General features: G+C 32.2%; 1 protein-coding gene across 5 annotated transcripts in view; it reads left to right on the forward strand.

Moving 5' to 3' along the window:
• Nucleotides 1-17274, forward strand: part of Nipbl (NIPBL cohesin loading factor) — a 171156-nt gene that overhangs the window by 61131 nt on the left and 92751 nt on the right. For all 5 annotated transcript variants that reach the window (XM_005325630.2, XM_040273065.2, XM_078017525.1 and 2 more), the window contains exons 2-4: nt 11548-11690; nt 13889-14054; nt 16223-16350. In XM_005325630.2, coding sequence (XP_005325687.1) covers nt 11627-11690; nt 13889-14054; nt 16223-16350 — 358 coding nt within the window. In that variant the 5' untranslated portion in view covers nt 11548-11626. The remainder of the gene's footprint in view (nt 1-11547; nt 11691-13888; nt 14055-16222; nt 16351-17274) is intronic.

Raw genomic sequence — 17274 nt, forward strand, 5'->3', positions numbered from 1 at the left:
TTTACAACAGTACAAAGTTGTAACTCCATTCAGTGTAGAGTGGATAGTCTTTTCAGCAAATAATGATGGAAACATTGTATGTTTATATCCAAAAAGGGAAAAAAGAAAAAAAACGAAACTTGTTTTATACCTCATACAACATAAAAAATTAACAAAAGGATTATAGTTTTTAAAGGTAACAAAAATTCTTGAAGAAAATAGGACAAAATCTTTTTGAGTTGGGTTAAACAAGAACTTCATAGTTATAACACCCAAATTACAATTCAGAAAAGAACAAATTGGTAAATTAGACTTAGACGTTAAATTAATCCTCTCAGGCTGGGGTTGTGGCTCAGTGGTAGAGCACTCGCCTAGCACGCAAGTGTGAGGCACTGGGTTCAATCCTCAGTACCACATTTAAAAAAAATAATAAAGGTATTGTGTTCACCTACAACTAAATAAATAAATAAATACACACATATATATATAATTAATTAATCTTTTCAAAATATTATGTTAACAAAATGAAAAGACAAGCAAAAGACTGGGAGAAAATATTTGCAAACGTTTTGTATCTAAAGTATATAAATAGTATCCTCAAAAATTAATAGTAAGATTGTGTCAACCTTTGTTCTACATTTGCACTTACTGAACATAAAGTTGTAATTGTTGATTAGGGAGTTGCATATATGAATGTACTATACCAGGGAATTATCAGTTGGTGGATGTGAATTTGGGAGGCATTAGCATAGATGTGTTCTTTTAAAATCAAGAAATGATAAATGAGATCAACAAGGAAATAAGGACAGGAAGATGAGGATACGGACAGGAATCAGAAAAGGATTCAGGAATAGGCAGTATAGTCCAAGGAAAACAAGTAAAGAAGAGCATCATAAATTGTGTTAAATGCTAGGTCAAATCATATGAAGTCTAGCAGTTACTATGGTGGGACATTAGGTGGAATGATGAGAATGAAAGTACACGTGGTGTGAGTTCAAGAAAAAGTAGACAGCAGAAAGAATTTTGCTGTGAACAGCAGCAGTTATTGGAGGGGGAAGGAGGTGTCAAGACATTTTTTTTGTTGGTAATAGATATTTTATGCAGATTGGAATGATTCAATAAATGAAAATTGGTACAAGAGAGAGAAGAGTATGATATCTTTGAAAAGGGTACAGTACAATAGACCAGGATGCAGATGATGCATAAGTGATCCTTGATTTTTTTTTTTTTTTTTTTTTGCTTATCTTCTATATGTATCCTTTCACAGTTGCTCTCTCAGGTACTTTAATTAATAATCTTACCTGTTCAGCTGGAAGCATTTTCTAAAGTTTCTGAACCATATTCATACCATTTGTTCTTATGCCAAGTTGTCTTGAAAAATGAAATGATTAAGCCAGGTGCGGTGGTGTATAAGTTCAAAGCCAGCCTCAGTAACTTAGTGAGGCCTTAAGCAACTCAGACCCTGTCTGTAAAACATTAAAAAAGAACTGGGGATATGGCTCAGCGATAAAGCGCCCTGGGTTCAGTCCCTAGTACCCACCCCCCAAAAAAATTGTTCACAAGGAATGTATCACATAAGAGGATCAAAAGTCCAAGTAGTCGGGGCTGGAGTTGTGGCTCAGTGGTAAAGCACTTGCCTTGCACATGTGAGCCACTGGGTTCGATCCTCAGTACCACATAAAAATAAATAAAGATATTGTGTTCATCTACAAGTAAAACATATTTAAAAAAAGTTCAAGTAGCCAGTTTCTTAAAAAGATTTTTAGGACAGCCAAATTCCAAATGGTTAACAAAACAAAAATGGCTAAGGCTATTACATACTTTTATGATTTTAATGTTAATGTAGAAGTCTTATCACTCTCACTTTTCATATATTTTATGTGCTCCAAAAAGTTTCCATGTGTGTATTTAAATAAAAATACACAAGATCTCTTGCTTTCTAATGATGAATCTGTCCTGATTTCAGTGTACTAGTAAAAGAAGAAATCTAAATTTTTTAAGTTTTCCATTTGTTCCCAGGAGTTGAAAGTGTGCCCTCTTGTGGACTATTTAGTAATTTCCACATAAAAGCATTTTATTTTAGATATCAGATTAAATTGTGGATTATCAAACTTGCTTTGCTCCAAAATTGAGACCTAAATCTTAATGGTATAAAAACCTAGACCTCTTAGAAAGAAATAAAATAGTTCTTTGCTTTTGCATTTCTACTATCAATGTTAGGAAACTGTAAGATATGGTTTCAAACTTTATTAAGGACTTAAGAGACCTGCTTTTTTTTTTTTTTGCAGTAAAAGAAGCTAAGAACTTTATTCTAGCATGTACAGTGGACTAGGAACCCAAATTATAGTAACACTTGGACATTTGCTCCCATGGACTCTGTTAAAAAATTTTAATTAAATCTCAAGAGTTTAGGACCAGTTTTTCCTGATGCAGCTTGTTCTTTTGCATATTTTGGTATGATTAGACTTTGTGTAACTACTATTTAGGCCTAAGTGTATAATCAGCTGGGACTTTCTAAATGATGTAAAGGTGTGTTAAAGTCAGTTCATATAAAATGCATGTGAAATTGATTAAAACAAGGAAGAAAACTGATTCTGGGAATGTGTAAGTTTTAGTAATTAATTGTATTTCTCAGCAAAATACATATTTCTTTACACTGTTTTTGAAAAGCCCTAAATCTCAATCTGATATATGCATTAGTAACTTTTGTATGTATGGTAGTACTCAGTAATGTGAATATATTCTATTACATATATACTGTTATATATATATTATGATATAGCTACATTGTTGACACACATGTTATTCAGCATGGTGGCTGCAGCAAACTCAAGGTTGCAGAAAACAACAACAAAAAAATGAAGCACATGTCCTAGAAGAGCTTCAGAACTTTGTTTTATTTTACAACTTTCTTATTTAGTGGAGATAATTTGGAATTTTAGAAGAGCAGAAATATTTTAAAGGAAGTGAGAATTTTCACAGTGTAGCTGAATGGGAACTTTTTGTTTTTGAGTGAGGGTTTGAGGAAGATTCTTTCAGAGTGTCTTAAGCAGAATGTGAAAAAAAAATCTATTCTTGAATGCAGATAGGGAAAAGGTATCTGAAGGTACTTGAGTATAGGGAAAGTATTCTGGTGCAGAGGTGCCACTCTAGGGAATAACTGTGACTTATATAAAAAAGTAAGTAGAACAACATAAGTTTATTTATCTACTTATGCCGTATAGATTTTGAGGGCTTAGATCCCACATATTTCCCAAAAGAATTTGAGGCAGTTTATAATAATAAATGTAATATAAACTGAAACAATAAAAATATACTTAAGCCTCCCCACACACACCAAAAAATGTAACTCAACAAGGAAGAAAAGTGTTAGCTAAATATTCTACAGACATGAAATTTGGGTTTATTTAAAATAATATGATCACATTGGTGACAACACAGTAAAAAAACACTGAACTGGAAATCCAAATATTTGTGTCATAGCTAAGTCAGTTATTGGTTCAGAGACCTTGAAAAAAATACTTAGCTTCAAAAAAGAACTTGTACTGTTTCTGTATCTTTTATTGACTAATCTTTCTGTCATAAGATTGCAGGTATGTGTCTTGGTTTTATATTGTTTAAATATCCCTGAGAATATAAAATTTGAGTTAGAAGCACCTGAGTTCAAATCTCAGCTCTAATATATATTACCTGTTTATCCACAACTTATTTAGACTCTGAAACAATTTTTACATGAGTAAAATAGAGGTAACCTTGGTAATCTTCATAACCTTCTGTCATGGATAGGATAAAGGAAAGTTTTGTGTAACTAACACATAAGAAAAAAAAATCCCCCCAACATTACCTCACCTCTTGCGCCAGTTATTATAGGTTGAGTATCCCTTATCCAAAATGCTTGGGACTGGAATTGTTTGTGATTTCACATTTTTTAAATTGTCATCAACTTTCTGTGGGTCACTTAAATAATTATAGTTAAAACCATTTTTGTAAGTTTCGGAATTTCCAGCTTACTACTTAAGACCACTCCAGCTAAATGTTACATTAGCATTTTAATCTGAACAAGTCCGAAATTGGACTATCATGGCATGTCAGTACTGCAGTATTCTTCTAACAGAACTTTCTACTTCCATTCTATCTCACTATCACTCCATCATCCTTATCCCTATTACATTAGTCTTAACTTGAGCTTAAGTTTGCTTAGGTTGAGGATTTGAGGGGACAACATTAACATTATATAATAATGTTATATAATTGGAGTCTTCTCATCACCTTACTGGTCATATGCTTTGGTCAGAGTGTTTATTATTCCTTAGCATCTAGCACATAACCTTCATATGCTCCATATATGTTTCATAATTATTTAAATATCACAGAAATCTATGTGTAGATAGCAGTAACTATTCAAAGATGAATTGCTATGGGAAAAGTTATCAAATAGATACCTTACATTTTTATCAGTATATATCAGTATTTTTTGAATCATAAAGAAATACGTTAATAATAGAAAAGGCCAAGCAGTACAGATATAAATACTACAAAATGTGAATTCCTAAAAATTTTAGGATATATTCTAGCCCTAATCATTGCTAAAAGTTGACTAATGTATTTTAAAGACTTTTTTTCCAGTTCAGAATTAATTTATTTTATTGAATGTTTTAATCTTAAAGACTTGTATACCTAGACTATAATTTGTGTTAAAATATTTTGAACAAAAATGAACTATACTCTGCACATCAATATTTTCAGTTAACAATATGCCTTGGATATTTTTCATGAATTTTAAGAATCTTGGGATGTGATTGTGGCTCAGTGGTAGAGAACTTGCCTGGCATGTGTGAGGCACTGGGTTTAATTCTCAGCACTGCATATAAATGAATTAAATAAATAAATAAATAAATAAATAAATAAATAAATAAATAAAAGGTCCATCAGTGTCTAAAAAATATATATGTAAATATAATAATCTTTACCATTTTTTTATTTTCAATAAATTTGATGCAGACTAGTGGAGGGATTAAATTTAAGAGTAATTACAGTAAGATAATTGGTTCAGATTTGATTTAATGATTTAAACATTCCCATAGCCGAACTCAAATTTTGAAGGACAGAGGATGTTTCCATCTTGTGAATTATGGTACTTTGCTTGCTTAGCATAGAGTCTATGACACAGTGGTATTATTAGATACATTATTATGAAGGACTAAGTATTACAGAAACTTCGTGAGTTGTGCCATTTATAACTCAAGGGATACTTGTATGGGTTTGGATGAACTATTGATCTAACCTATTAACTACTATTACAAGCATGTTAGTGAAAGGAAAGTGCGTTGATTATATCAAAGAACAGATGAATCGGATTTTTTTAGAGAACAACAAAGTATAGTTTAAAGGAATTTTAATTGTTAAATTACTAAGGCAGAGTGAGTATCTGTCATGTAGTAAGAAGAATTGCTATGGGAAAAATTATCAAATAGATACCTTACATTTAACTCATCATTGTTATATTCAAAAATGGAAGAAATAAGGTGCTTGTGCTTGGTGAGATTTATTAAAATGTGACTGTCAATTTTGAGAAGAAAGGTTTTGTACTTAACATAAAAAATACCAGAATATTTATTTACTCATCATAATCTTTTATCTAAAACTGATTTTCTTCAGAGTTAGTTTTGCCCTGTAGCCCAGATCAAGAAGTTGTTAAGAGTAATTAAAGTTCTATAGAAACATGAGCCGTATTCTAAATGTGGTTATAAAGTAGGGAGTCTGACATCCATAAAACCATGTCACCTGACTTTATAGCCATATGATATTTTTTACTGAATAACATTCATTTAAAGTTGACATCAGTAATATTAGAAAAGAATAAGGCAGATATACATATATAAAAGATTTGTAAGGTAGCATACATTGTAAAATCAAGATGAAAAAAAGTACTACACACAAACACAAATTCATTCATCCTCACAATAAAATTAGAAATAATAATTATTATCTGCCTCTTATTTCATAAATGAGGAAATTGAGATACATGGAGATCAAGTAGTTTGTTCATGCTTACATAATAAGGAAGAGCTTGGATTCAAACCCATTTAACTGGATTTTTTTTTGTTTTTTGGCTATATATTTTGACTCTGTTGATGGTACAGCATGGACTGGTGTTGTAGCTCAGTGGTGAGTGCCTTGCCTGGCAACTGTAAGACCCTGCATTTTGATTGTAGAACACTTTGGTGCATAGTAACCTTTCATGAGCTATAAAATAATCTGTTATATTAATAGTGTTAAATTAATAATATTATACATTTTAGATATATAGAGTATCCATGTGCCAGATAGCCTGGGTTTGACTCCTGTAGTACGACCTTAGGCAAATTTCTTGACTTCTCTGTATATTATATTCCTCTTGAAATAAAACTGTGGACTAGTACCTGAGTGTCCTATTAAGATCAAATGAAAGTACATTAAAGTGTTTTATAACCATTTTTATTACATAGTAGGTACTTAATAAACATTGTTAATCAGTTTCTACCAGTTTTTTACTAGTTAAATGTAGCACAGTGTTGCAGCAGTATCTTTGTGGTTTTTTTTTAAATATGTGTTTGTGTGTGTGTGTGTGTGTGTGTGTATTTAGTTGTAGATGGACACAACACCTTTTATTTTATTTATTTTTATGTAGTGCTGAGGATTGAACCCATTGCCTCACATATGCTAGGCAAGCACTCTACCACTCAGCCACAACCACAACTCTATGTATATGTTTTTGAGCATGTATTTGATTGCTTTTGTATATTTTTAAAGTGAAATTATTGAAAAATTGTACATACTTTTTATAAAGGCTTTGCCATAGAATATAAGGTAGTACTCCAGAAAAGTTTATCTGCTATCAGATATTTTATTCCAAGTCTTTCACAACTTGAATGTTATTATAAAGTCTACCATTACTGTTTTATTTGCATTTGTTTTCATGAAGAAATTATAAATTTTGAAGTGAAACTGAATGAACAAAAAGTTAGAATCTTTAAAAAAAAGTACTGGTAAGTGTTAGAAGTTCCCTTCAGACTCATTATAATATGCCAAATTGGGAATTTACTGTATCTTCTCCCAATTAAGCATTCTTTTAATGAAATCACAGCCATTCTTAGAATTAATTTATAAAGGACTTTTTGTTATTTTTTATTGGTTCTTATTATACACAAAATATATTAGTATAATATATTTTGACATACTACACATATATGGAGTATAACTTCTCATTCTTTTAGTTGTACATGATGTAGAATTACATTGGTCATGTAATATGTATGCACACAGGATAGTAATGTCCAATTCATTCTACTGCCTTTTGTATTCCCATTCCCCTCCTTTCCCTTCATTCCTCTTTGTCTAATTCAATGTACTTCTATTCTTTTCTAACTGTCCCCCCCACACACACACACACCTTATTGTGAATTAGCATCCACATATCAGAGAAAACATTTTCAGCCTTTAGTTTTTGGGGAATTGGCTTTTATCACTTAGCCTGATATTCTCCAGTTCCGTCCATTTACTGGCAGATGCCAGAATTTCATTCTTCATTAAAGCTGGGTAATATTCTGTTGTGTGTATGTACCACATTTTCTTTATCCATTCATCTGTTGAAGGACACCTCGGTTGGTTCCATAGTTTAGCTATTGTGAATTGAGCTGCTATAAATGTTGATATGGCTGTGTCATACATACATTGATGTGTATGCTGATTTTAAGTCCTTTGGGTATAAACCAAGCAGTAGGGTAACTGGGTCAAATGGTAGTCCCATTCCAAGTTTTCTGAGGAATTTCCATATTGCTTTCCAGTGTGCCTGCACCGATTTGTAGTCCCACCAGCAATGTGAGTGTACCTTTTCCCCCACATCCTTGCCAACATTTATTGTTGCTTGTATTATTGATTATTATCATTCTGACTGGAGTGAAATGGAATCTCAGTATAGTTTGAATTTGTGTTTCTCTAATTGCTAGAGATGTTGAACATTTTTCATTTATTTTTGACCATTTGTATTTCTTCTTCTGTGAAGTATCTGTCCAGTTCCTTTGCCCATTTATTGATTGGGTTTTAACAGTTGTAGATGGACAGCATGCCTTTATTTGTTTAGTTTTTTATGTGGTGCTGAGGACTGAACCCAGTGCCTCACACATGCGAGGCAAGTGCTCTGGCACTGAGCTACAGCCCCATTCATATGTTTTCTGTTTTGGTGTTAAATTTTTATATGCTGGAGATTAATGTTCTATCTTAGGCACAGGTGGCAAAGATTTTCTCCCATTCTTTTGTTTGATTTAGTTTTTAGTATTATACCAGGTCTTTTTCTACTTTTTATGGGCCACATTTATTTTTGCTACCCTATCATTTAAGTACATGTAGATGGGCAAGCCTAAAATTATGATTTGTAAGACTGGTGGGATACACACTGGACGTCTAATAATTTGTAATAGATCTTTCAGAAATAGGATTAAGACCCCATCCTCCTTCTGTTCTGCCAAATCTCTTTTCCATAGAGCAGAAACACTTTAACTTTCTGGATCAGTTATAATGTGCCTAGTAGTATGTCAAATTACTTATATGCATTATTTTATTTCATTGTTATCACCATTTCCTCGCTCTTTTATTTCTTCTGATCGGCAGCTCTCAAAGTGCTTTACCTCTACCTGCTCACAGTTCAAAAGGCATTTTACCTAAACTCACAAAATAATGTGCAAGTTATCCTTATGTTTCTGTCCCCTTCATCTCTCTCAGTATTAATTTCAAACCACCTAATTTATTTTATAATCTACTAATCAGTTACCATTTAGTTTGTAAAGCAGTACCTTAAAGTGGCAGGGTTTTTGTTTGTTTGTTTGTTTTTGTACTGGGGACTGAACCTAGGGATGTTTAGCTTAACCACTGAGCCACATCTCTAGCCTTTATTATTATTATTTTTAATAATAATAATAAAGACATAGGGTCTGGCTAAGTTGCTGAGGCTGGCGTTAAACTTGGATCCTCCTGCCTCACCCTTCTGAGCTGCTAGGATTACAAGCATGTGCCACCATGCAGGCTTAAAGTGGCAGTTCTTAAGCCATTGCAGTGTTCTTCAACATTTGGTTACCATTTCATTCTGGATACTATTCCCCAAAGACAATGATTTTCAGCTTCAGTTTCATAAAAACCAATGTACTTTCTTAGGCCAATCAAACATTACCTATTACAGAGCCATAAATGCTGTATCTAGTTAGTGGTATGTGCATTTATTTTTAGAATTCTAGGAATGGTGGTTCTTCATGAACTTGAGTCACCTTCCAACATAAGATACAGCATTTCCACAGATTATTCATAGTAGCTAAAATCTATGGCTATAGCTAAAAGTATAAGTCCGTTTCTACCATATATCTCTGCTGTTCTTCAAATTCTTGAATTCCAGTGAAATTACCGTACTTGAATAATGAGGTATAAATTTTTTTTTTTGTCAATAGTCGTCTCCTCAGTATACAGTTAAAGTACTTTAAACCAAACAGATATTGTTACTCCCTTCCACTTTCCCTTTTACTTCAGTTTTGAGTTGATATAATATTCAGATGCCTTGTTATATGACTAAGAATATCATAATCTTGTGGTTGACTTTACTAATCTTCCAGTTCATATGTGGTAACTAATTATATAAGTCATTTTTAAGCTAAAAGCCCTCACCTGGAGTTGAATCTGCTTTAAGTGTTACTTATCTGGGAATTAGGGAAATAAAATAAAGCCAGGTAACCCCCAATAAAACCTTCTAGCCTATAATTCTTTTTAAGTTCCTATTCCCTAGGTTAAACAACTAAAGACTATTATTTGTTGCTTAATCATTTTCACTTTGGCAATTTACATGTACAACCATGAGCTGTATATGAGTAATAAGGTATTTGTTTTTTGCACTACAGGGAATTGAATCCAGGAGCTCTCTATCATTGAGCTATGGCTCCCAGCCCTTTTCATTTTTAAGACAGGATCTCACTGAGACCTTTCATTTGAATTCTTGCTGAGCCTCCCTATAATCCTTGGGATTATAGCTACTTGCTGTTAAACGTTAAAATGTTGACTTGCACCACTACTTGTAATAAGGCATGTAGTGATGTTCTGTCAATAATTTACATTTAGTGATTTCTTTCCATGAATACTGTTGGAATTTTCCTATTAGCATGAAGTTACGAAAAAGTTACTGTATTTTGGTGACCTCTATCAGGAATTTTAAAACTCTAACCTAGTTTTTAAAGTATTTGATGTACCTTGTGTTGGTTCTCAAAAGTGCAGGTATGATGCCAAAAAGGGAAACATTTAAACAAAAAGCAATTCAGTTTTCTATTTTAGCTTGTTGTCTCAATCAACATAGAGTATACTTCTTCTGCTGATTCATTTATACTTTAATAAAAGCATATTTTTGATTAATGTACACATTATTAAAATGTTATATTATCCATTTACCCAAAAAGTTATACAAGAATTGTTAAAGAAAAGATAAATGTTCTACAAGCCACATGTTGAGACTAAGATTAGAAAGACTGTAAGACATTGAGTAGAATAATAGACAAGATGTTCAGTGTTTTTACAGGATGTTTTTATATAGATGTAGAAAGAAATGAACACACCCAACAGAGAATGACACCATGAAACCAATTAAGTCATTTGTATGGGAACATTATATTAACATTACTTAAACATTAAAAAATGTTAACTTGTGCCTTTCTCTGTCCTTTATGTGACTGCATATTGATTATGTAATTGATCTGTATAAGTAGAATGTAGTGATAATTGGAAAGACAAGGTAAGTAAGTACATGGAAATTAAGAATGAAATAAGACAAGTTTCAAAGATGTCACAAAATAATATATAATTATCAGAAAATATTGGGTAATAAATGTTATGTTAGGAGTAGGTTAAGGTGGCTTTTTGGGGTAAATTTGAAGTTTCATGAAGTAGCAAGAAGTGGCTATGGATCCTGAAGAATTACAGGAGTTGGAAAGACAGAGGGATATGGACTTCCCAGGTAGTGAGAATGTCTTATATACAAATGGGAAAGTACAAAACAGATTGAGGATAAAAATCTGATTAGATAAGCTGGGTTGGAGAGTATGGTTTATATAGGGGGGTATTAAGAGACATGACTAGATAGGCAAGCTGAAGTCAGATAATGAAGTCAAATTTTAATATGTTTGTAGTGTAGAAAGAAATTATAGTGCTTGTCAAGGTTATTTGGGTGCGCAAGTACCCCTCTCTGGCAATGCAATCCAGTGGTTAAGAAAGAGATTCTGGAGCCACATTGTTTTGAGTTGTAATTCTGGCTTCACTAGTTATTTTAAACTATAAGTAAATTTCTTCATCAATCAAATGCAGAACACATAATAAATACTTTACAGGGTTGTTGTTAGGACTAAATAACTTAATATATGTAGAGAGAATGGTACGTGGATGATGACTTACTGTTGTATAGATATAAAAAACAAAAGAAAAATTGTTTACATTAAGCATTAGTCTAGTATTAATATATTCAACATATTTTTACAGATAATTGTTTTTTTGTGTGTGTTGCAGTGTTTGGGAAATGGGAAGTAATGACAGCTGGCACCTGAACTGAGTACTTTTATAATAAACACCATTCCAGAACTTCAGGATGAATGGGGATATGCCCCATGTCCCCATAACTACTCTTGCGGGGATTGCTAGTCTAACAGACCGTAAGTTTGGTTAATTATCTAATTTAAGTTCTAGTGTGTGTTAACATTGATTTTTAGAGAAATTGTTACAAAAATTATCTTTAATGTTATAAATAACAAAAAAATTAAGATTTTAGATTTTACTGACATAATTTTCTTTGACTTATTGGCATATCTGTGGAACTACAAAAATTAATTATAGATACAACCTTAATTTCTGTTTCCTTTTATGAACCCATTAAGAAATGGTAACATGTGATGATAAAAGTTTTTATTCAGTAAAAGGATGAATGCAAAAGAGAAGATGATACAAAACTTTTAAGAAATACCCAAACTGAAGAAACACAGGTTTGCAAATAAGATTTAATGTGGACTTTTTTTTTTTAAAGAGAGAGAGAGAGAGAGAATTTTTTAATATTTATTTTTTAGTTTTCGGCAGACACAACATCTTTCTTTGTATGTGGTGCTGAGGATCTAACCCAGGCCACACGCATGACAGGCGAGCGCGCTATTGCTTGAGCCACATCCCCAGCCCTAATGTGGACTTTTAAAAAAATTTTAGAGAAACAGTAATCGAAACTGCCTTTCATAAAAGAAGATTTGATAGCCCACCTCACCTAATTTCTTAAAGATGTTTGTTTTGAATGTCAAATTGAATAATCTCTTGGAGTTTGTCATAGATAACAACAGCCTAGTTTACTCTGAACACTGGAACTTAAAGAACATTGTCAATGTTTTTTGAAACTTATTTAATGTTACACAGATTATTTAAGGAATCATTCTTTCTTGTGGGCATCTCTCACTATTTTTTGCCCTTGTGGATTTGGTGCAAAATCTACTACCCATAATGTTGGTCCCTATGTCATCCTATCTGTTTGAATATAGGGGAAAAAGAAATGATAGAGGAAAGGGTAGAGAGTGAGAGCATGGCATACTTTTCTTTGTATAGCATTATTCAAGATAAGGAGCTTTATAATGAAAGTACAAGAAGTAACTTATCAAGAAATGTGATTTGGAGGCTGGGGTTGTGGCTCAGTGGTAGAGCACTCGCCTAACACATCCGAGGCCCTGGGTTCAATCCTCAGCACCATGTAAAAATAAATAAATAAAATAAAGGTATTGTGTCCAACTACAACTAAAAATAATATTTAAAAAAAGAAATGTGATTTGGTTTCAATGTAATAAAATAGGTGCGCTTAGGAAACTAGCATGACTAGTTTATAGCGTCTGAATTAACAAGAAAGTAGCTGGTTGGACTAGCATAACTTTTGTAAACTGGCTGTAGTTTTTGTTATTACTTTGTTATAGATAATGCATAAACTCTAACATACAGGAGTACAAAACTAGCTGGAATTTCCTTTTGGTTTTTCTCTCCATCATTTCTGATGTACTTCATATTTTTAAATTTGTCTTCCCACTAAGCCCCTATTTATTAAGTAATAATTAGTTTTTATATGTTTTTCTTAATTAAAAAACCTATTAAATTATCTTCTGGGATTGAGCAATAAGATAATTATATTGTAGAGTTGTTTAGTTATTCAGCCAAAAACAAAGATATCTGACATTTTAGTTTTTTCAACCTTTAGTTTACACAAATGAACAGATTTCCTTTAGATGAAGAGATATTAAATAACCGAATTTAAACTTTTATGAAACATTGGTGTTGTTTTGTTATTAGAATAAAGTGAAGAAGAAAGGTTAGAAATTTATAACTTAGACCAGAAATTCTTAGATATCCTTTTTCATCCAGAATGCTGTGCTATCAATATTCTCCTGCTAATGTAAGCTCTTTAATTTATTAAGTATTAAAAATATACTACGTGTTCTAATGAAGAGTCAGTTATTATTATTTGGTTTGTCAGAGAATACTAGTGGTTCTGATAAGTCAGGTAATCAAGAATAAATAGAGTTGCTACCTTGTAAGTTTCCTTACCTTTTGGCTAATAATTTGTTAGGTTAATAAACTGTTAAGAAATGAAAAGCAAGCATGAATATTAAGGACCTGAATTTCATTCTTAATAATTTAATCTATAAGGTCTAAATGATGTTTTAAGGGCATTTCTGGGATTGATTTAGGTTTGTTTGGGGAAAGGAACAACACTTTAATATTTTGTCACATTGATGTTTATAACTTATTTCTAATACCCAAATGTATGTAAACACTAAAGAGACTTATTCCAGTCATTCCATTTCTAATAATTCGATTTTATTCCAAATAGTCCTGAACCAGCTGCCTCTTCCATCTCCTTTACCTGCTACAACTACAAAGAGCCTTCTCTTTAATGCACGAATAGCAGAAGAGGTGAACTGCCTTTTGGCCTGTAGGGATGATAATTTGGTTTCACAGCTTGTCCATAGCCTCAATCAGGTATCAACAGATCACATGTAAGTACAATCCATTTTACAACTAAAACAAAGTAAAAAGTTTGGGCCTTACTAAGAGAATCTGTATTCCTTGTTTTCTGCATTATTTTAAAAAATTTTAGATGTATAGCTTATTTTTAAAATACATCAGTATTCATACACAGCCTTCTGTGTCAAGATATTAATGAGATTTAAACAGGCCATACTTACTTTGTGACAATAGTTTTAACCTCCCTGTAATTCTATGGAGATCTTTTCAACTCTTTTGAAATTAACTTGGGTTTCCATCAGCTATGCAGATATCATAAAACTATCTCATTTTTTCCTGTTATAGCTAAAGTAGTTAAAAATTCACAGACACTACAGAATATGCTATTAGGTTTATTTGGAGTAAGCCTAATATGTCTTTCATGAGAAGTTTGATAAAAACTCAAGAGCTGTGTTAGATTTCCATCTCTGTGACCAGAATACCTGAGGAAATCGAGGAAGTAAAAAATTTTGGCTCACAGTTTCAGAGGTTTCTGTCCCTGATTATATGGCCTCATCACTGTTCACCTCTCTCTGGTGAGGCAGAACGTTCAAGTCAGGGAGCATAAGACAAAACAGAGCTGCTCACCCTCTGACAACCAGGAACCAGAAAGCAAAGAAGGGGCAGGCTGCCAGTGACCTACTTCCTCAAAGTAGGCTGCCTCCTATAGTTTCTGTCCCCCAGACCCCTACAATAGTCCATTCAATTATGAACCCATTATTGGATTAGTCCACTGGTGAGATCTGAGCCTCGTGATCCAGTCATTTCCCAAAACCACACTTGAACATTGCTGCATTTGTGGCCCATTCTTCAATATTGAAGTCTTTGGGAAACCTTTTAGATCCAAACCATAGCAAGAACTAACTCCGTGAAAGGCTACAACAGAATTTGGGACTAATTTATTTTAAGAATTTACTATAATGTCCAAACATGGGTATGTATTCTCATGCAGTAGATTTTTTAAGGTAAAAATACCTTAAATTATATGTATATACTTCTTTAAATGTATTTTTTTTACTTCAGAAACAGTGTGTATGACTTACCATATCCTTAAGACAAAAACGTATTAAACATTAAAATTTTCCATTCTTAGCCTTTCATGTCCTACTACACAATAGTACTCATAATCTTCCATTCTTTATTATTATTATTATTATTATTTTTTAATTTCAAGATTCATTATTCAGAGGAATGAAGATAAAGCACATTATATTGCAGAGTTCTCTGTTATTTGGTACAATGCATATTTTGGGACCATTTTTAAAGTGGATATCTCTAAGATGAAATATTTCCTAAATGTGAATATTCTGATAATCTGAGAAATGAATGGTTAAAAATCAGAAGTAATACTAATATATTGTCATTCCAGAAATTTTACAATGTCTAAATATTTTAAAATTTTTTATACCTGTACCTAATTATGGAACAGTTTTTAGCAAATATTTTAAAAGGAAGGGGAAATAGCACATATATCATTAGGATTTATTTTATTAGGAACTCCTTTAAGAAATTTATTGAGTCTTATTATTGGATGCCATCTTTATAGGTTTTTATTGTTGGATCCAATGAATATAGAATAGTGATATATAGAAAACATTACCTATATTTTGTTTTACCATCACCTTCTAAAGTTGTCAATTTAATTTGTTACTTGGAAGTTTATTGAAAATTGCTACTATATTTGACCATTTGTTTAGTCCCCACCCTGTACACACACCACAACTTTATTTAAGAAGATAGTATAGATTACACAACCTTTCCATCTTATCTTAATGGTCATGGCAACTGTATTTCACTTGGGGATATTTCCCAGGAAGCCAGACTCATTCACATAAGAGAGAAAAAATATATCCCAAGCCCAAAAAATATATTCCAATCCTATCCTTTCATTATTTTAAATAGTTTAGAGTATGCTCTGCTTATTTTCTTATTTTAAAACTAATGTGAATATTTTTAAGTAAGTTCATAGTTCTATAATATAATGTTTGGGACTTTTTTTCTCCTGTGCATAAAGTAAAATAGAAAAAGTTGTTGTTTTTAATAAGTCTGTTTCTTCCAGGGGTAGCCTTTTTGAAAATCAGTGCTTTTGTACATTCTCAAATAATTTGTTTTTATCCAATAAATCTTTTTAATTAATCAACGTTTATTTTTTCAATGCCAGAGAGTTGAAAGATAACCTTGGCAGTGATGATCCTGAAGGCGATATACCAGTCTTATTGCAGGCGGTCCTGGCAAGGAGTCCTAATGTTTTCAGGGAGAAAAGCATGCAGAACAGATATGTACAAAGTGGTGAGGTTCTTAATTATTTTATTTTTATGGGTCCTATATAGAATTTTTTTTTACACATAATTAAATACAAATGCATTCTCTAACGAGCTGGCTTATTACCTAGGAATGCCTGTTTGAACCTTAAATCAAGCCAAGAATAAGAAGGAAACAAATTGATAATATTCTTGTGTTTTAATGGGTAACTAAATTAATTGTGAATTAGAGCAATAAGAGTATTTTGATAAGTGTTTGGGGATCTATTAGTTTATTCAGTGAGCTTTAGAAATTTATTTCAGACCATAGAGTTGAAAGAACTGTACATCAAATAATAAAAGTATTTGAAAAGTTTTTGAACATATATATATACACACACACACAAAATACCAAGTATTAGTTTTATTACTGATTGTGATTATATTCATCTAGTAATTGATTTAATATCCCTGGTGCTTTAACAATAGAAAATTGGTTTACAGTAAATATTATTAAAGAAAGATGTATTTATAATAAGTATTACTAACATTATGAAAATATCCAATACACATACATATATATATATTTATCTATTTTATTTATTTTTGGCATGAAGGATTGAGCCCAAGGGCACTTAAGCACTGAACCTTATTCTGAGGCCTTTTTTTTTTTTTGAGATACAGTCTTGCTAAGTTGCTCAAGGCTTTTCTAAGTTGTTGAGGCTGGCTTCTAACCTGTGATCCTTCTGCCCCAGCCTCCCGAACTGCTGGGATTATGGGCACATGCTACCACATGTAGCACAGATAAAACATTTATTTACTTGGATAATACCTTTATATTAGAGATGGTGTGTTCTAGAGCTTATTGAATTTGGCAAGTCCAGGTGCTTTCTTGGCTCTCAAGACTAAAGTAGTCAGGGAGGAAATAGTTTACACAATTCTGTAAGGTCCAACCTACTTAATGACTAGTTGT

Source organism: Ictidomys tridecemlineatus, chromosome 1 (genome assembly GCF_052094955.1).
Source record: "Ictidomys tridecemlineatus isolate mIctTri1 chromosome 1, mIctTri1.hap1, whole genome shotgun sequence".
NCBI classification, from domain to species: domain Eukaryota; kingdom Metazoa; phylum Chordata; class Mammalia; order Rodentia; family Sciuridae; genus Ictidomys; species Ictidomys tridecemlineatus.